General features: G+C 51.9%; 8 protein-coding genes across 10 annotated transcripts in view; 3 read left to right on the top strand and 5 right to left on the bottom strand.

Annotated features, from left to right (window-relative positions):
* Positions 1–170: 170 nt before the first annotated feature.
* PPTG_18278 (hypothetical protein) lies at positions 171–1,627 on the bottom strand. The gene is made up of 4 exons (XM_008916336.1): positions 1,291–1,627; positions 1,081–1,231; positions 434–1,012; positions 171–372 (listed from the first exon to the last, which is right to left on the bottom strand). The coding sequence occupies exons 1-4, from the start codon at positions 1,602–1,604 to the stop codon at positions 244–246; spliced, it is 1,173 nt and encodes a 390-aa protein (XP_008914584.1). The 5' UTR covers positions 1,605–1,627; the 3' UTR covers positions 171–243.
* Positions 1,628–1,707: 80 nt separating this feature from the next.
* On the top strand, positions 1,708–3,187 carry PPTG_18277 (hypothetical protein). The gene has a single exon (XM_008916335.1). It carries the CDS (start codon positions 1,762–1,764, stop codon positions 2,437–2,439), a length of 678 nt encoding a protein of 225 aa, XP_008914583.1. The 5' UTR covers positions 1,708–1,761; the 3' UTR covers positions 2,440–3,187.
* Positions 2,569–4,530, bottom strand: PPTG_18276 (hypothetical protein). Of its 3 annotated transcripts, XM_008916333.1 has the most exons (4): positions 3,946–4,530; positions 3,076–3,875; positions 2,939–3,010; positions 2,569–2,871 (listed from the first exon to the last, which is right to left on the bottom strand). In XM_008916333.1, exons 1-4 carry the CDS (start codon positions 4,494–4,496, stop codon positions 2,765–2,767), a joined length of 1,530 nt encoding a protein of 509 aa, XP_008914581.1. In that variant the 5' UTR covers positions 4,497–4,530; the 3' UTR covers positions 2,569–2,764. The 3 variants fall into 3 exon arrangements, with proteins under 3 accessions (XP_008914581.1, XP_008914582.1, XP_008914580.1); XM_008916334.1 differs by having other exon boundaries at positions 2,939–3,875; XM_008916332.1 differs by having other exon boundaries at positions 2,569–3,010.
* A 7-nt stretch (positions 4,531–4,537) lies between these two features.
* PPTG_18275 (hypothetical protein) lies at positions 4,538–5,458 on the bottom strand. Its single transcript, XM_008916331.1, has one exon. It carries the CDS (start codon positions 5,201–5,203, stop codon positions 4,862–4,864), a length of 342 nt encoding a protein of 113 aa, XP_008914579.1. The 5' UTR covers positions 5,204–5,458; the 3' UTR covers positions 4,538–4,861.
* Positions 5,459–5,663: 205 nt separating this feature from the next.
* Positions 5,664–7,893, top strand: PPTG_18274 (chaperone dnaK). The gene has a single exon (XM_008916330.1). It carries the CDS (start codon positions 5,770–5,772, stop codon positions 7,714–7,716), a length of 1,947 nt encoding a protein of 648 aa, XP_008914578.1. The 5' UTR covers positions 5,664–5,769; the 3' UTR covers positions 7,717–7,893.
* On the bottom strand, positions 7,746–8,817 carry PPTG_18273 (hypothetical protein). The gene is made up of 6 exons (XM_008916329.1): positions 8,734–8,817; positions 8,508–8,600; positions 8,406–8,429; positions 8,279–8,321; positions 8,102–8,163; positions 7,746–8,037 (listed from the first exon to the last, which is right to left on the bottom strand). The coding sequence occupies exons 1-6, from the start codon at positions 8,734–8,736 to the stop codon at positions 7,957–7,959; spliced, it is 306 nt and encodes a 101-aa protein (XP_008914577.1). The 5' UTR covers positions 8,737–8,817; the 3' UTR covers positions 7,746–7,956.
* On the top strand, positions 8,794–11,352 carry PPTG_18272 (hypothetical protein). The gene is made up of 10 exons (XM_008916328.1): positions 8,794–9,040; positions 9,112–9,516; positions 9,580–9,732; positions 9,805–9,865; positions 9,938–10,015; positions 10,080–10,172; positions 10,242–10,304; positions 10,376–10,573; positions 10,643–10,774; positions 10,842–11,352. Exons 1-10 carry the CDS (start codon positions 8,847–8,849, stop codon positions 11,085–11,087), a joined length of 1,623 nt encoding a protein of 540 aa, XP_008914576.1. The 5' UTR covers positions 8,794–8,846; the 3' UTR covers positions 11,088–11,352.
* PPTG_18271 (hypothetical protein) overlaps positions 11,305–17,075 on the bottom strand; it is a gene marked incomplete at its 5' end in the record, with an annotated part of 8,133 nt that continues 2,362 nt past the window's right edge. Inside the window, one exon of the mRNA XM_008916327.1 lies at positions 11,305–16,979. Within this exon, the coding sequence (XP_008914575.1) occupies positions 11,432–16,979 (5,548 nt within the window). The 3' untranslated portion in view covers positions 11,305–11,431. The remainder of the gene's footprint in view (positions 16,980–17,075) is intronic.

Raw genomic sequence — 17,075 nt, 5'->3', positions numbered from 1 at the left:
TTCACTGCCCTGATCTTCAGAGTCACTTTCAAACAGATCAGCACCGTCATCTTCACTCAACACCTGTTCGTCGTCGCTCATCTTCTGCCAGTCCCTGAATATTTTGGGTCTGATAAAAGTGAGTATGATGAGCATATCAATAGACAACATCCGTCGAAACGACAATCACGCATCTTCTCATACGTATATCAATGCTGACATTCTCGAGCTCACTGTTAGCCACAAACCTTGATTTCAACTGCGTTAAAGGCCCAGTACAGCTCGTACTGACTCTAGTGCTTCCACTGGATCGCACACTTTCACTTCTTGCGAGTCGTTAGAAGTCCCAGCTACGACAGCTCGATCCTCCGGATTACCTAGGAAACTCAAACACTGTCCAGAAACAACCTTTAGGTTAAATATTCATTCAAGCAATTCGGTCATATGACATTACCTGAGCATATTGCCTCCATCCCGGCAGCTTGATGAACTCCCACAGCTTCGGGTCGATCTCGCCATAGTCATCAACTCCAGTAGATTTACGCCCAGCCACCCAAGGACAAAAGTGTCGATGCTGTGACAGCAGATCAACGGGCTGCGATGAGTCAGCCTTTACGCGCTTTGCAGGTGGTTCACTCCCTTCTTCATCGCTCCTCTTGCTGACCGTCTTTGGGGATGCTTGCCACCGTCGATTGCAAGATCCGCACCATAGCATTTCCACGCTCTTACCATCAAATTGCCACCCACACGTGATCAGCAAAGCAGCGTTAACGAGCGCTTCAGAGCTGACGGGAGCATCGTTTAGCAGTGGAATCCTCGCCGACAGCTTTGATGCGAGCATTGCAGTACTAAGAGTAGCTGCAGAGTCTTCAGTAGCATCTGCTTCTTTTAATATCTTGGCTGTCACGGCATCCACGACATGAATACTTCTCACTCGGTTGTGAAACTCGTCGTTCTTGTGCATTTGAGCCACCAATCCTTCTAGTCGATCCATAAACGTCTCGTACACTTGGCGCTTAGTCGCAATAGGAAGCTGTAGACAGAGAATCACAGTTAATAAAAATTACTGTTGCATTCGCCCTATAACTCCATTGTCCTCACCGTCATAAAAGCTTCTGGAGACGGATTGCCTCGCCACGGACAGAGCTGAGTATGTCCCGTTACGAGCTGCCCAGCGAATATCTTAGCCACTTTAAGCGCACCAGTATCGCTCAATTTGCCGTCGATCTTGAAGCACAAAAACTGCTTGCAACTGCACCAAAACGTGTCAGAATTAAGGTTTTCTATCACCTTTTTATCCTTCTCCCTTACCAGTTGCAATACAGTTGGTCAGGAGCTGAGTTTATCCATCCATATCGAGAACACTCGAGTGCACTGATCACGTCTGGCTTTGCGAACCAAGAGACGATGGAGAAGCTGCTGACGCGCGATAGGAAGTCCTTGTGTTCCCACGGGCGACACAGAGCATTACAGGCCTCAGATTCTGGACTCTTGGGGCGCTTAGCGACAATATCTGATACCGGCGCGAAGAGTAGCGGATCCTCTCTCACACGCGCGTCTATAGGCGCCGTAGCATCATCCCATGACGCTAGCAGGTCCTGGATCTGCGAACCGGGCGCTTCCATCGTCCAAGTTGTGCATGAACTAGTTGTGTACAGAACATCACGAGTACATGAATTAAACATAAAACCTTCTACAATATAATGCTGAACTCATTTACAGAGGTTTCCAGTGGAGACTTTTTACCATCGCTGGCACATACAAATAGCAAGACAAGTAGCGATGGCGGACGAAGCGGTGGACGTGAGCAAGCTGGAGGCGGAGGCGGCGAGTCTTGTGGGCGAGTCGGAGGCTCCAAAGACGGATGGAGAGACCGCTGCGGCTCCTGAGGAGTCTGCCGAGGCCGTAGATGCCGAGATCGAAGACATGAAGCGCCGTGTGAAGGAGATGGAGGAAGAAGCCGCCAAGTTGAGCGAGATGCAGTCCGAGGTGGAGTCCCAGATGGGCAAGAACACTGCCTCGACCCTCAACGAGATGAGCGGCGGAGCTGCAGGAGCTGCAGCCAACGCACAGCCGGCACAGATGGACGATACGTCCATTTACATTGGTCAGGTAGACTACGGCAGCACGCCCGAGGAGCTTCAGGCTCTCTTCCAGTCGTGCGGCACCATCAACCGCGTGACGATCCTGTGCGACAAGTTCACGGGCCAGCCCAAGGGCTACGCGTACATTGAGTTCGCCTCACGCGACGCCGTGGAGAGCGCTCTACTGCTGAACGACACGATGTTCCGTGGCCGGCAGCTCAAGGTCACCCCCAAGCGGCAGAACGTACGTGGATTCAACATGTCCCGTGGTGGACGTGGAGGTCGTGGCCGAGGACGGGGGCGAGGACGTGGCCGTGGTCCACCCCGTGGGGGATTCCGCGGAGGTCGGGGACGTGGCTTCCACCCGTACTACTAGCAAGCGACGCTGTCAACAAGAGAGAGCTAGAACAAGAGCTCATGGCTTGAGAAAAGAGGGAGAAGAGGAGAAAAAGATGAAAAATGCCCCCATGAAAAAATATGAAAAAAAGTAAAAAAAAAAGAAAGATCTCCCCCATGGGCACGTGATATTGTCCATAAAAACAGATAGGGAATAGCTACGCATGATCATCGGCGAATGTAGAATAGATAGACTTGATGAGCAGTGCGGTGTAGATACATTGAACAATGTTTCAAGTTATTCGTTGCAGATTTCGAGACAGAAGAATGAGCACAAAGTCAGCTTCAGTTTGGTATTCAGAGGATTAACGGAGAACTTTCTTGTTGCGTTTGGCCGGAAGACCAGGATGACCGCTTGAGCTGCGTCGCTTGGCGGCGCGGATGGCCTTCTCCGAGTGCTTTGACGTCTTGCCTGTATCCACATGAGCACGATACGATTAGAAGGATCAAACGATCAGTAGAACAGCAACATTTCGCACCTGTCAATGTGTAGTTCGCCGCTGAAGTAGCGGAGTTACTACCGTCGGCCAGCGCTGCATCTCCTGGTCGTTCTACTTACACTCAGTTAAGTTAGCGGAGAGTTTATTAGAGAAGGTAACTTGAGCGAACATCTTACCGGACATAGTGACGGGAGTCGTGATTGGCTTGTACTCCTGGCCAGTGAGCGCGTGATAGCGTTCACGCAGCGCTTGAACTTCGTTCTGTTTACTCTTGAGGTGCTTCCTCAGTGATAGCAATCCCACAGCGTCTTGACGCAGCTTGTCAAATGTTTCGCACACGGGCTTCGTAGGCATTGGACGGGCAGGCACGCCCATCTCATCTAACAGAAGCTGCAGCTTCTTCAACAGCTTGGCACTCAGCGCATGTTTTTGCTGAGGAAGCGCTAGCAACGAGCTCCGTAGAATTACACCCGTGGGAAGCGTGCGCTTGATCTCGTAAGGCACATCAGCCAGCTCCTTCTTCTTCTTGAGATCTGCTCTAACTGCCACCTTCTTAAGTTGCTGCTCCACACCTCGCAGCTCATCATTTAGACGACGAATCTCGTTCTCCTCCTCAACAGTCCGAGAGAATGCGAGATCCAGCTGTCTCTTGCGCTGTTTCTCGTAGGCGATGTTGAATTTGTAGTGCTCGGACGTAGAAGAAGTAGGCGTTGCAGGGATTGGAGTAGATGAAGTACTTGCAGTCTCAGTAATTGTTGCAACAGGAGTCGTTACTCCGGTCGCTGCAGGAGATACTGGAGTGGAAGCACTGGCTGCTGGGGTGGCAGCTGAAACCTTCTTCTCCAGTTCCTTTTTGTCTCTGTATTCAGCTAGCAGCCGCGTCACCTCGTAGTAGCAGTACTTAATATCCTCGACAGATCTCGGTGCGCCTTTAGCGATCGGGTTGGAATTATACTTGTCCGAGATGACGACCCACCTGCATAAAACATCAATATATCTTTCAGACGCCCTTGTAGCCACATTATAGGCACAATGCTGCAGCTTACCGCAGATCGAAGCGTTGGCAGAGTTTCATCAGCAGATCCATCTCCTCCTTGCTCCACTTCATCATCGGGTCTTGATGATGCGCTAGCGCTGCCTCATATTCCTTGTCCGTGTAGCTGGTAACTTCACTCTTAACGTTGAATCTGGCAAATACGTAGTCGGGCTGCTCCAAGTGGGCCTTCCCCCAGTGTGTGAGCGTCAGGCCTTCCTCCCCATTCTCGCCCGCTAGCGCCGCACGCGCTGGATTCCGGAAGGACTTACGGATCCATTTGACGGCAGGAGACTTCTTGCGTTCTTGCCACTTTTGCTTCAGACTTGTTTTGCCGAAACCTTGATACAGCGCGTGACTGGCGCGGTGACTGCTCTCTAGCAGCTCCAGTACCTCCCGCTGCATGCCTGTGAGCTTCTTCTGCTTGCTGGCATTGCCGCTCGACTTTCCTCGTACGGAAGGTGACGCACCTGACGGCTTAAGCTGGTCCAGGTCACTCGCTGCAGCTCCATTGGCACCCGACTTAGGCCCCGCAAGACCCAGGATCTGCGCGACGTCACTCATATTGGTGTGCGTTCCTACTAAAGCCAAATGAGAGAAAGATACTTGATTGGTTAAAAACCGGAATTGCATTTCGTGGGGTGCACCACACCAGCGCTGACATGTGAATTATGGTGCCAAACACTGTCCCGTACAGTCTGTACGCTTTAATACCAGCGTTGACCTGGCACTGCTGGCAGGCCAACGACCACCGCAGCACTTTGCCTATCGCCTATATATTAACGACTTACGTCTCTGCAGGAGTTGCAGGCCGCCCAGTACAATCGCATGAGTCACTGAGATACTTGAGTCTTGCTAAACCTTTCTAACACAGCAGGAAACCGGATTGGCACAGTGTTTTTGCTGCCATTAAGGACGTTTCTACTTATCTAATTCCTTGTTGCATCCTGGGCCGCTGAAGTCTGCGCATTCTGTGCTGCTTGATTGGCCTTGCTGACCTCCGCTGCCACGTACTCGCCCTCAGAAATCTGCCAACGCTGCATCGTGTCTTTGAAGATGTAAACACCCGTGACGGCACCCAGGATTACTGCCAGACCGATGTCCATGAGAGGAGTTGCACGGCGCACGCGCGGGCGCAGCGTCCTTCCCTCCTTCTTCTTGCCGAACAGCGACACCATTGCCTGCTCTTGCCTCCGCGTTGATGGCCTTCCGCTGTTTTTGCAGGACTGTGTGTCGCGGTCAGATCCACTTAAGTGCGACCAGACAATCATTCCTTCCTTGATGTTCTGGAAGGATCCAAAATAAAGAGATCATGGTAAACGAATGAAGAGAAACTTGCCCAAATTTGGCAGAGCGGGCATCAAAGAGCTCAATCACTGCACTTCAGAGCTTCATCATGTAACCATCCATGTTACACTGGTAGTTCCATTGCACTGGTGCCTCCTCCTCCGACGCTTCTCGAAGGCAAGCTAGGGTCTCCATCGAGATGTCTCCGATGAGATCGGACTGACCGTCCACAAGAAAAAGGTCCGGCAAGCATTATCCAACAAAAAGGGTAAATTCAAAACTTGATAGCCTATCATACAAACTTAATATTGAAACATAAGGTCAGCATAAAATAGTCCAAGGACCCTTGACGTTTTATACACTTGCTCTATAAACTGAAGACGGTATGTTCTAGATTACGGGCTGCGACAGTAATTTGAGACCCCAAAGCTCAAGTACGTATGGCCCAGCGAGTGGCTGACGAGGCCCTTTGACAAGGTTTTTGACGGGGCTTCAATCGCAAATTTGCGCATTTCCCCTCAACCGCAGATTCCCGGACCCTTATAGAAATATGCTGCGTCTCGCCGCTCGCAACCCCGCCCCTGCCGCTGCCAAGCGCATGTTCTCGGCCGCCGCTGGCTCGGAGGTCATCGGTATTGACCTGGGTACGACCAACTCGTGCGTGGCCGTCATGGAGGGCAAGACCGCGCGTGTGATTGAGAACTCGGAGGGTGCTCGCACGACGCCCTCGGTTGTGGCCATCCTGGACAACGACGAGCGTCTTGTCGGCATGCCCGCCAAGCGCCAGGCTGTGACTAACCCGGAGAACACTTTCTACGCCGTCAAGCGTCTGATCGGCCGTAAGTTCGACGACAAGGAGACCCAGGAGGTGTCCAAGGTCGTATCGTACAAGATTGTTAAGGGCAACAACGGCAAGGACGCGTGGGTCGAGGCCAAGGGCACGAAGTACTCGCCCTCGCAGATCGGCTCCATGGTGCTGACTAAGATGAAGGAGACCGCCGATGGTTTCCTCGGCAAGCCTGTGACCCAGGCCGTCGTGACGGTCCCGGCCTACTTCAACGACTCGCAGCGTCAGGCTACCAAGGACGCCGGTAAGATTGCCGGTCTGGACGTGCTCCGTATTATCAACGAGCCTACGGCTGCTGCTCTGGCCTACGGTATGGACAAGGCCGACGGTAAGGTCATTGCTGTGTTCGACCTGGGTGGCGGTACCTTCGATGTGTCGATCCTGGAGATCTCGGGCGGTGTGTTCGAGGTCAAGTCGACCAACGGTGACACGCTGCTTGGCGGTGAGGACTTCGATGAGGAGCTGCTGCGTTACCTCGTGGACGAGTTCAAGAAGGAGACGAGCATCGACCTGTCGGGTGACAACCTGGCCATGCAGCGTCTGCGTGAGGCCGCTGAGAAGGCCAAGCGTGAGCTTGATGGTCTGGCCCAGACGGACATCAGTCTGCCTTTCATCACGGCCGACGCTACCGGCCCCAAGCACTTGAACATGAAGATCACGCGTGCCACCTTCGAGAAGCTGGTGGGCAAGCTAATTGAGCGTACTATGGGCCCCTGCAAGAAGTGCGTCAAGGACGCTGGTCTGGACAAGAGCGAAATCAACGAGGTCATTCTGGTCGGCGGTATGTCGCGTATGCCCAAGGTGCAGACGACGGTGGAGGAGTTCTTCGGCAAGAAGCCCTCAAAGGGCGTGAACCCGGATGAGGTCGTGGCTATGGGCGCTGCTATCCAGGGTGGCGTGCTGCGTGGTGACGTGAAGGACATTCTGCTGCTGGATGTGACTCCTCTGTCTCTGGGTATTGAGACTTTGGGCGGTGTGTTCACCAAGCTCATCCCGCGTAACACGACCATCCCGACCAAGAAGTCGCAGGTGTTCTCGACGGCTGCTGACTCGCAGACTCAGGTGGGCATCAAGGTGCTGCAGGGTGAGCGTGAGATGGCTGCCGACAACAAGCTGCTGGGCAACTTCGACTTGGTGGGCATCCCGCCTGCCCCTCGTGGTGTCCCTCAGATTGAGGTGAGCTTCGACATTGACGCCAACGGAATCGTCAACGTCGGTGCTCGTGACAAGGCCACGGGCAAGGAGCAGAACATTGTGATCCAGTCGAGCGGCGGTCTGTCCGAGGCTGAGATCGAGAAGATGGTTGCTGACGCTGAGGCCAACGCCGCCGCTGACCAGCAGCGTAAGGAGCTGATTGAGGCCAAGAACGAGGCTGACTCGACGCTGTACTCAACGGAGAAGACGCTGAAGGAGCACGAGGACAAGATTGACGCTGAGACCCTGGAGAAGGTGAAGGCTGCTCTTGCCGACCTGCGAACCAAGTCGGAGGGCGACAACACGGAGGAGATCAAGGCTGCTCTTGAGGAGGTGCAGAAGATGTCGATGAAGATCGGTGAGGCTGTCTACAAGTCGCAGCAGGGCGAGGGTGCGTCCAGCGACGACAAGGACGAGAACGTGCACGACGCTGAGTTCAAGGACAAGAAGGACTAAGCGCGTCTTGGATGGCGAGCGACCTTTTAGACGACGGCAAGTGTCCTCGTTGGCCTTTTAGTATTTTGCTGCTTTCGTTCTGGTTTTCTCTATTAGATGGACACATGTAGGAAGATGCCGACAAGTAATTTACTGTTTGCAAACGAGAAATCAAAGCAAAAGCGAATTTAAATGCGTCGTGTGTGTGTTGATATTGCTTGAAGAAAGATGTTGCTGTCTTGAAGAGAACTGGTATCCACTTTACACACTCTCGACCTTGTCCTTGGCAGCCGCAGCTTCGCTAGTCGGCTCCTGGTTCTTGTCGCTGCCATCTTCGTTTGTCTGTAAGTACACGACATCAGTCAAATTCCTTTGTAGTATCATACGATATGGCTGTAGTTGTTACCTGCTCCATGAGGTCTGCGATGGATTTCTCTAGCTCGTCGATACGCGATCCCATTTCGTCGAGTGCATTTCCATCGCAGCAGCAAAGCGCACACCGAAACAGTCAAGGAAACCCAACACACATATTCTCATCGCTATCTGCCAAGAACATGCAATGATGAATTTGTGAAAAGGATATTTCTTCCGATGATGGCGTCCGACATCTGTGCGAATCGCGATTGCTGTAGAGACGATAGACAAAAAGATTCATACTGTCAGCACCTGCAGCTTCAGAGCAAACGCTGCAACTTTAGTAAGACACGCACCATTTGCTCCAGCAGACTTTGCACCTGTTGCGGCAGCCCAGTAGCACCAACACGCAGCAATTAGCACATACACAATTAGAACAATAGCAATTGATCACGCACGAAGACTGTGAGATCCTGGCCGTCCGTAGGGCCGCCTGTCGGGGCATTAGATGCGGAGTTGGCGTTGGCGTTCTTGGATGCTTCTGAGGAGCTCTATGCGGGCAGAAAGCGACCATTCACAGCGCGAGCAAACGTGTCAGTCCCTGACAACACACTCACTACACTCACCCACTGCGTGGAGCCTCTAAGAGCCTCGCTACGCATGATACGCTGACGGACCACGCACCATTTTTCCAGAGTGATCTTGGCAGTTTCTGGAAGTGCACGCATGTCGCGGAACGGCATATCATATTCTTTTCGATAGTGTGTCAGTATCAGATCTGAGGATCTGATGCCATAATGAAGTTCACAGCAAATCAGTCAGCAACACCCACTTCCGAATTTACCGGCTCAAGAACAAGTCGACAGTCTGCAGCTATGGGCTGGACCTGCGTGCAGTGCACGTTCCTGAACGCCAACGACTCGGCCGCCAACTGTGGGGCCTGCAATGCCATCCGTGTGCTTCAATGCCCCACGTGCAAGGGCGAGATCAAGTAAGTTTGCTCTTCTTCTTCGCCTCAGATCAGTGCATTTCTCATCACCTTTTTTCATTCTATTGCTGCAGATATGGCAAGCGTCTTCATGTGAACGGCAAAACCTACCATCCGGACTGTTTCTGCTGCACGGGATGCAAACGTCCGCTGCCCAGTCGCTTCCAAGTTGTCAATGGTGGCAACTACCATCCGGAATGCGCTCCGAAGTCCAAGCCAATCACGAAAACCACCACCACGACTAGAATGGGAGGTGGCAAGCCAGTGCAGAACGGCAAGTACAACAGTCCTGTGCAGAAGGAGAACTGCAGTAAGAACGCGAACGTCAAGTCGAACGGCAATGCCAAGTCCAATGGGAACGGAGGAGGCTGGAACTGCCCCAGCTGCACGTATTTCAACACGAACGATGCCGCGCCTACCTGTGCAGCTTGTGATGCAATCCGCATCATGAAGTGTCCTGGATGCAAGGGTGAAATCAAGTGAGTTGGTGCTTTTATTCTCGAAAACGAAGATTGTGCACTAACTTGTTTGGGTTGACACAGATTTGGACAACGCGTCAATGTGGATGGCAAGGCCTACCACCCAGACTGTTTCCGTTGCGCTGCATGCAATGGGAAGTTCACAACGAGCAAGTTCCAAGTCAAGGACGGAGAGTACTACCACCACGAGTGCTACAAACAGCTCTACCACCCGCGGTACGTGACAAACACTCTGCTGTCTAAGGCACAACATACTGATAATGTGGTTATATTCAACTTCAATTACAGCTGCGACGTGTGCGAAGGATTCATTCCGTACCAACCAGGCACACAGAAGATTTCGTACAAGGTACGATAGAATCTTAAATGTATCAATCCGTTGAGGATTGGAACGATTCATGGATTCATTTCGTTCCTGCAGGTCATGCCTTTCGGGGATCTCAAGTACTGCGCCGAGCATGAACACCGTGATCGCTGCTGCAGTTGCCAGCGTGTGGAGGTTCGTACAGACCAATCGCTTAGAGCTTGAAGCTAGATTTGTTGACATCTACTTGTTGTATCAGCCGACTGTTCCTGGACGGGAGTTCCACAAACTCAGTGACGGGCGCAAGGTTTGCCACGATTGCTGCAACTATTTGGTGCTTGATTCCCTCGAGGTACTTTATGGCGGCTTTACAAGATATTACTTTTGGGTTTAAGATGTATAACCTGGCTGTTGTCTACAGGCTCAGGGCGTGGTGAAAGAGGTGTGGACATACATGCGAGATATCGGCATTCATCTACCCGAGGTTTGTCAGTTGGTGTCTTTGTAGTAATGCCAGTGGTGGTCTTCAGTACTAACGCCGAATTTGATTTGTAGATCCCAGTGTACCTGGTGGAGTCTCCGGTTCTGAACGAACAGTGCAACGCCCACAAGAAGACCAAAACCCTGATGAAAGGAAACAAGCCCGTGGAAGGCCATGTGACTCGTGGTCTTTGTTTGTCCGAGGTCTCCCAGATCCAGCATATGGTCCGCTCTGGCAAGCACGCAGTTCCTCGAGTGGCCTCCATCGAAAAGGTTGATCTTTTGTCTTAAAATGTGAAACATAGATAGGGACTAATCAAGCGTCTTTGGATTGTATCACAGAAACGCTCAGTGAACGCGATCCTGATTCTGCATGGACTACCGTACGACCTTACGGCTTCCGTTCTGGCACACGAAGCCACCCACGCTTACATCAAACTCAGCGACAACTTCCCTGACCATATCCCTCCCAAGGTATGTGTTTTGTGCTGTTGAAGTGGTGATGATTGTTCCTGACTGAATTGGGGTTTACGTGGATCAGGTCGAAGAAGGCATTTGTCAACTGATGAGCTACTTGTTCTTGAAGTACAAGCACATGATGGAACGCAAAAACTCCAAGAAGCGCACGTACCAGGGTCGACTGCGAAAGTTTTACATGCACCAACTCAAGAACGACATATCGCCGGTCTATGGCGACGGTTTCCGTGAAGCGTACGAGGCCTACAAGCGAGTGAACTCACTGCAACGCATGTTCGACGCGATCCGACACCACGCGTCATTTCCGTAATGTATATATTGGCAGAGAACCTCGACATTCTGTAGGACATTGTATCGACTGATAAAATCCTTCTCGAAGATAGCTGTAAGTCTCATCGGTGGCAGAGCTCACTATACATATTTTCCAATGTTATGACCCACAAACTGTTCATTATAGTTGTACTGAAAGTACATGGCGGCTTTCATTTCGTGGTTATGATGAATCTAGCAGGGACTGTCATTTTTCTGGTAGTATTAATGCGTAGTATTTGTTTTTTTTTGGTAATAATAAGAGGATGAAAAAAAGTCTTTTTCAATACGCAAAAAATTAAAAGCACTTTTTAAAAGTGCTTAATTTTTGTATCAGAACGAGCTTTACACGCGAGGCGCATACACCTTGCCATCCTTGCCACGTAGCAGTCCGATCTCCTGTTTGAGCGCTTCAACTTCTCTAGCCTGTAGTTTGACGAGTCTCACGAGCTTGTTGCGTTCCTTCATCTCACGTTCTGCTAACGCCTCGTCGTCGTCAATACTGAGCACCCCACCACCATCTCCACTGCTACTTCCACCACCCTGATGGCGATTGAGTTCGCGTTCCAGTTCAGCCTGACGCTCTGTAAGCGCAGCGATCTGTGCTAACAAGGCAGTGTTCTGCTCGGTCGCCTGTAGAATGGCGTGCTGAAGTTGTGGGTGTGTCTGTTTGGCACGACGCAGTGTTCGCTCACCTTCAACCTCGCGCAGCTTGACGCGAGTCTGCAATTCGTCCACCGAAGACGCGTCACAAGCGCGATCCAGCACCTCCAGATCCACTAGCTGTCCGAATTTAAGTCGCATTAGCTGCTCGCTGCGATCCTGAGCTCGCGCAATGGCTTCTTGCTGTTGGCGTTTCTCTCGAGCAAGAACGTTCTGCTGCTTGTGAAGATCACGGAATTGCTGACGTAGCTGCTTGTTCTCGGCTTGCAACGACTCGATCCGCTCTGATAATGCAGAGAAAGCGCGGGTGGTGAACACGAGGCAGCCAGCAGCTTGAGCGGGCAGAGCCCAATTCTGCTGGTTCGGAGACGGAGGCTCAAGACAACGTAGTTGCCGCGTACTGAGCGGCACCACGACGTCTAACTGGTTGAAGCGCGACTGCTTTTCACTCTGGAACTGCTGCGTATCCTGCTCCGTCGCAGCCAGTTCCTTGTCAATCGCACGTTGCTTGGCTGCCTGTCGCTCTCCTGCCTTGCGAAGCTCTTCGATCGCCTTGTTCAGCTCACCCATCGCGTCGTCTACATCAGCACGCTTCTCACGCAACGCCAGCACCTTCTCGTACAGTGTCAAGTCGCATCCGGTGGGGCATGTATCCTCTTCTTCTTCATCATCGTCGTCGTCATCTTCGTCGTAGTCCTCGTCTTCATCATCATCATCTTCTTCCTCTCCTTCCTCCTGCTCCTCGCCATCCCTTGCACTGTCAGGCTCTTTCCCGTCTTCCTTTCCACCCGTCGTTGGCTTCTTCTTGGCTCGCTTGATCTTGCGTTTAAACAGCTTCTGCAGCGCCGCAAAGCTCGGGTGAGGCGTAGCACTGGATCCCGTTCCTCCATTCACCAGAGTAAGGAACTCTGCTTGCACTGCTTTCTCCTGTTTCGCCCATTCGTCGAGATCGCGCTTCTTAATCGTTAGCAGGTCTTGTACATCGCGCAGTTCCGCCACAATCTGAGCCTTTTCTCCTTTGTTCTTCTCCAATTTACTGCTCAACAAGTTCTCTTTGCTCTCGAACGACTCAAGGAGCGACAACTCGCTGAAAAGAGTGAACAGCCGAAGCTCCGCTTGTTTAAAACCAGCCTCTAGAGTTAGTTTCTCGCGACGAAGATGCGCTACCGCAGCATCAAACGCTGCTATCTCACGTTGTTGCTTCCGTTCTAGCAGTAGTGCTTCTTGGCGCATCAAGTATTCATGGATAACGACGTCATCCTCGTCCATATTTCCTCCATTTGGACCACCTGTGGGTGGCGACGCAGTCGCAGCGGTAGCAGTAGCCACCGCAGTGGCTTCATCCATCTGCAAACGCAAATGTCCAATAGTGATCCCAGTGGCTGCCTCAGTTCCTAGAGTTCCTTCAAGAGTTCTAGCGACAGCAGCGATAGATCGATCTAATGATTGAGGGTGCTTTTCAGCTCCGCCTGTGCGTGACAGTGACAAGTCCGTCTCCCCTGTCTGAGTCTGCGCGTGCGATATCACCTTCTTCTCACGCAAGAAGAGCTCAATATCGGCATCGCTTACACGCTCTCGCTGCTCCGGCCACTCGCGAAGGTCAACAACTAGATCTGTGGATGTCTTAGCAGATGTTGACCCGCCTGAAGCTAGTGCGGCACGGAGCTCGACTAGTCGCTCTTGGTCGCGATGCAGCTCATTAATCAACTGCACCTTCAACTCACGAAGTTCAAGCACTTTGGCATTGAAGCGCAGGCGTGCAGCATACAAACTCTCTTCCAGCAGAGCCATTTGTCGTAGTTTCTTCACTGCATTGACGCGTTGGTGTTCTGGAACCACGTAGTCTGCAGAAGTTTTCAGTTTGTAGTCACCCATATTACGCTGTGCGAAGGCGATAGCAACAACGTCCCTCGGATCGTCAGCATCCTCGCCTGGTTTACTGCTTTGCCAGCGTGCTAGCCTCTCCTTTCGCTCCGTGCGTAGTCGTTTGCGTGCTTCGAAGCCGTGAACGGACTTCGACCCACCTGTCTCCTGCACTGTCGACGGACCGCCCGACCAACCTGTTGCTCCATTACCACCGACAGCAGGATCGTTGTGACACATGAGCTTACGCCGTTCGTCCTCTTTCAAGGGGAAGTCCTCATCCAACGCTGTATCCTTCTCCATGATATCCAGTACTGACGCTCGCCTTGTTGGACCGGCCTTCGCTCCTGTCGATGATTGTTTTTTGGCAGCAGCGTCAGCAGTGTGGATTTCAGCCAGTCGTTTCTGTAGAGTTGCCGGCATCTTCATTGTGCGGAAGGACTGGACGCTCAATCCACTCTCAAATGCACGCAACGTCAGCAGCTCTACAGCTAGCGGACCGACGTAGGTTTCACGCATCTTGAGCAGTAACAGCTCTTCTTTCTCCACCGCGAATGCAAGTTCCTTGCGCACTTCATCGCACGCCTCATCGCCCTGTCTGGTCAGCAGATCTCCATAGTCCAGATCGATTTCCCACTCCTCCGGATCGACACGACTTTGAACTGGTAGTGCAGCATCCTGTGCTTGAAGTTCTTGAAGTTGAGTGCGCATTTGACTCAATACAGCACGTGTGGAGTCCTGTTTACTTAGCGTTGACCTCGCTCTGGCATCAGCCTCACTCTTCAGTTTTGCATCCTCGATTGTGTACGCTTCCTTCGAGTTTGTGATATCTTCCACACTTAACTGTAACAAGGCTGTGGCAGGAACTCCAGTTTGCGGCTTTGAACCGTCATCCCGAATCGGTGAGGTTGCCTTGGGGAGACCATCGATACTCTTCTCGTCACTCGCAAAACGGATAACACCAAGGAACTCTTCCTTATCCTTAGCAGCAGCAACGCTAGGCGACAGCTTGTTCTCGATGTAAGCAGCGTAGGCTTTAGCTCCGTGGAATGCAGGCAACGCGCTCAAGTCAGTACTTGCTGCGCCTCCGCCGTTACTAGGATCATCTTCGCCTTTTTCCTCCATCGCCTTCCGCTGCATTGTCAGCACTGACTCTTGCTTCTCACGAGCCTGGTCACGCGCGATATCAGCCTCAGCCAGGACACTCTCATACTTCCCAGCAAACAACTTGGACGCTTCCTCGACTCTGTTGCTGTGTATTCGGCAAATGCTCAGATTCCCGTCACTTCCAACTGCGACTACATACGAATCGTCATAAGACATTGCAAGATGCAGCTTGTCGTTGCTAGTGGAAGGTGCGTAGTCATGGAATTCACTACTAATGAACGCGTGAGGTCTACGTGAGCTCCGAAGCTGGAATTTACCGTTCGATAACCCGCACAGGATGAATCGCTCGGACGTTGATAATGCGAGTGAAGTAATTTGTCCAGCAGACTCCGACGCGAGCTCCTGTAGCGGCGTAGACTGATCGTGCTCAACCACGAAGAGCGTACCATCTAGTGGTGCTTGGCAGCTGAGATAGATGCGATCTTCGGTGTCTTGCTCTGTCATTGGCGTATAGAGAGCCGCCAACGCCTTTGCTCTACCATTCGCAGGTTTGACTTCTACCTGGAACTGGTTACGGACTTTGTCTTCCGTCTCGGGAGAACTAATGTTTGGGTATTGAGCCTCGAGTATTTCTAGCTCCTTTACAGTCATAAACCGGTTCCTGTGTTTCAGCATCCACTCACGAGATGATAACTGGAGCTCAAACGATTCTCGTTCTGCAGCAGAGGCTTCATGCTGAAACATAGACTCGTCAGTAGTCGTAGTGTCCGATCTCTCAGTGTCTCCCCCAGTATTCCCGTCCAGATCACCGGGCACGAAATATTCTAAAACTTGACCGTTTGCTAGTGTGACAAGAACTGCCTCGTCATCATCACGCCAGCAAATAGCAACCACGGATGCTGGTACGCGCTGGAATCCGTAAGGCTCGTACTCCGACTGGTACTTAACAAATTTGGATGACTTGATATTGGGCACGACGTGGAAGAGGAAGAAAGTTCCATCCGCACTAGCCGACACAAAAGAAGAACCCGAGTGTGAATACGCCACGCACGTTACACGCTTGCTGTGTGGCTTGAATACGTTGACGAGTACCCATGCACGATGATCCACGTCCATTAGTAGGATGCGCACCAAACCGTCATCAAAGCCCACTGCTACCTGTCTGCTCGCTGGTAAGATATCATTAATCACCGCAGCACTCTTTGGCACCCATGCAATCGTGGTAGCGGCTCCCAGTGCCGTGTATTCACCGCCATTGTCTTGATCTTCGATGCATGGCAGCTCTGGAAACACAGCCATCAGACAAGTGCCGGAAACATAATCCCACGCACGAACACCGCCATCTTCGCCACAAGTAGCTGCGAGATGCTCGTAAGGTGAACACGCAATCCCCGTCGCACGACCCGTGTCGTTGGGGACATAGTCCATCTCGACGAGATGCTCATCATTGTTGATAAGCAACAGTAAATGCACACCACCGACGCCATCCTGCAAAAGATACCGACCTGTGTCTTGCTTCACCACAGCACGAATATCCATTTGAGGCATCACCAGCACCTGACGCTTCATAGGGACAAGAGCGACAGTCTCATCAGCCGGGACATCCGCGCTGTCAATGGAATCGAAGCTCCAAAACCGCACGTAGCCATCTTTTCCTGCTGTCACGATATGGTCCTCATCTTCATCGAAATCCACAACATTAATCGTGCCGGCATGGGGAAGATGGCGTCGGGATGTCATGATCTCACACTTGATAAAATTGCCATCCCATAGCAAAAGTACGCCGCGTTCCGTGCCACTCAATACTTTTTTGTCGGGGAGCACGCAAAAAGCTTCGATGTCACTGAGCTCACTTTTGCCGAACTTCCCAATGTCACCCTGTAGTTTGAGACCAGTGAAAGTGGCTGCCATCTTCCAGAGGCGGATGTGTCCGACGCCACTGGTAGCGAGAAATCCACTGTCCGTCGGAGCAAAACGAACACTAAATACGTCTTGTCCGAATGCTTTGCATCGAAGAACCGTCTGCTCCTCGCGCCACTTCCACACTGTTAACAGGAAATCGGGGCCACTGCCCACAGATGCCAGTGTTTCGCCGTCCTGGCTGAATTCCACGCTGGCATAAGCGCGTTCCGTTCCATTCCGTAATACATGAGATACCGTTAGTTCCGGGTAGCGATAGATGGAGATGTTGGGCTTCACTCCCTTTTCACCCACTGCGAAGAACTTCCGAGACGGATGCACCGCGAGACTGCCAATACCGCTACCGCCAAAGCCAAATACATAACGTCGGCTCTGCACACTTGAGCCAGAGGCTGCGACTTGTGGACTCATAGTAAGCAGTTGGACTGTGTTACCC

Source organism: Phytophthora parasitica, assembly GCF_000247585.1.
Source record: "Phytophthora parasitica INRA-310 unplaced genomic scaffold supercont2.82, whole genome shotgun sequence".
Lineage (NCBI taxonomy): Eukaryota > Oomycota > Peronosporomycetes > Peronosporales > Peronosporaceae > Phytophthora > Phytophthora nicotianae.
This window is presented reverse-complemented; position numbering and strand designations above follow the sequence as displayed.

Excerpts from the sequence above, each read along its gene's own strand:
- PPTG_18278 (XM_008916336.1), bottom strand. The coding sequence starts at position 1,604 with ATGGAAGCGCCCGGTTCGCAGATCCAGGACCTGCTAGCGTCATGGGAT. Across the intron at positions 1,232-1,290 it reads GACCAACTGTATTGCAACTG|TTGCAAGCAGTTTTTGTGCT; the intron begins GTAAGGGAGAAG and ends GTTTTGGTGCAG. Across the intron at positions 1,013-1,080 it reads CTCCAGAAGCTTTTATGACG|CTTCCTATTGCGACTAAGCG; the intron begins GTGAGGACAATG and ends CTCTGTCTACAG.
- PPTG_18277 (XM_008916335.1), top strand. The coding sequence starts at position 1,762 with ATGGCGGACGAAGCGGTGGACGTGAGCAAGCTGGAGGCGGAGGCGGCG.
- PPTG_18276 (XM_008916332.1), bottom strand. The coding sequence starts at position 4,496 with ATGAGTGACGTCGCGCAGATCCTGGGTCTTGCGGGGCCTAAGTCGGGT. Across the intron at positions 3,876-3,945 it reads TGCCAACGCTTCGATCTGCG|GTGGGTCGTCATCTCGGACA; the intron begins GTAAGCTGCAGC and ends TGTTTTATGCAG. Across the intron at positions 3,011-3,075 it reads GACTCCCGTCACTATGTCCG|AACGACCAGGAGATGCAGCG; the intron begins GTAAGATGTTCG and ends GAGTGTAAGTAG.
- PPTG_18275 (XM_008916331.1), bottom strand. The coding sequence starts at position 5,203 with ATGATTGTCTGGTCGCACTTAAGTGGATCTGACCGCGACACACAGTCC.
- PPTG_18274 (XM_008916330.1), top strand. The coding sequence starts at position 5,770 with ATGCTGCGTCTCGCCGCTCGCAACCCCGCCCCTGCCGCTGCCAAGCGC.
- PPTG_18273 (XM_008916329.1), bottom strand. Across the intron at positions 8,430-8,507 it reads GCCAGGATCTCACAGTCTTC|GTGCAAAGTCTGCTGGAGCA; the intron begins GTGCGTGATCAA and ends CTGCCGCAACAG. Across the intron at positions 8,038-8,101 it reads TCGCAGACCTCATGGAGCAG|ACAAACGAAGATGGCAGCGA; the intron begins GTAACAACTACA and ends GTGTACTTACAG.
- PPTG_18272 (XM_008916328.1), top strand. The coding sequence starts at position 8,847 with ATGAAGTTCACAGCAAATCAGTCAGCAACACCCACTTCCGAATTTACC. Across the intron at positions 9,866-9,937 it reads CACAGAAGATTTCGTACAAG|GTCATGCCTTTCGGGGATCT; the intron begins GTACGATAGAAT and ends TCGTTCCTGCAG. Across the intron at positions 10,305-10,375 it reads TCGGCATTCATCTACCCGAG|ATCCCAGTGTACCTGGTGGA; the intron begins GTTTGTCAGTTG and ends TTTGATTTGTAG.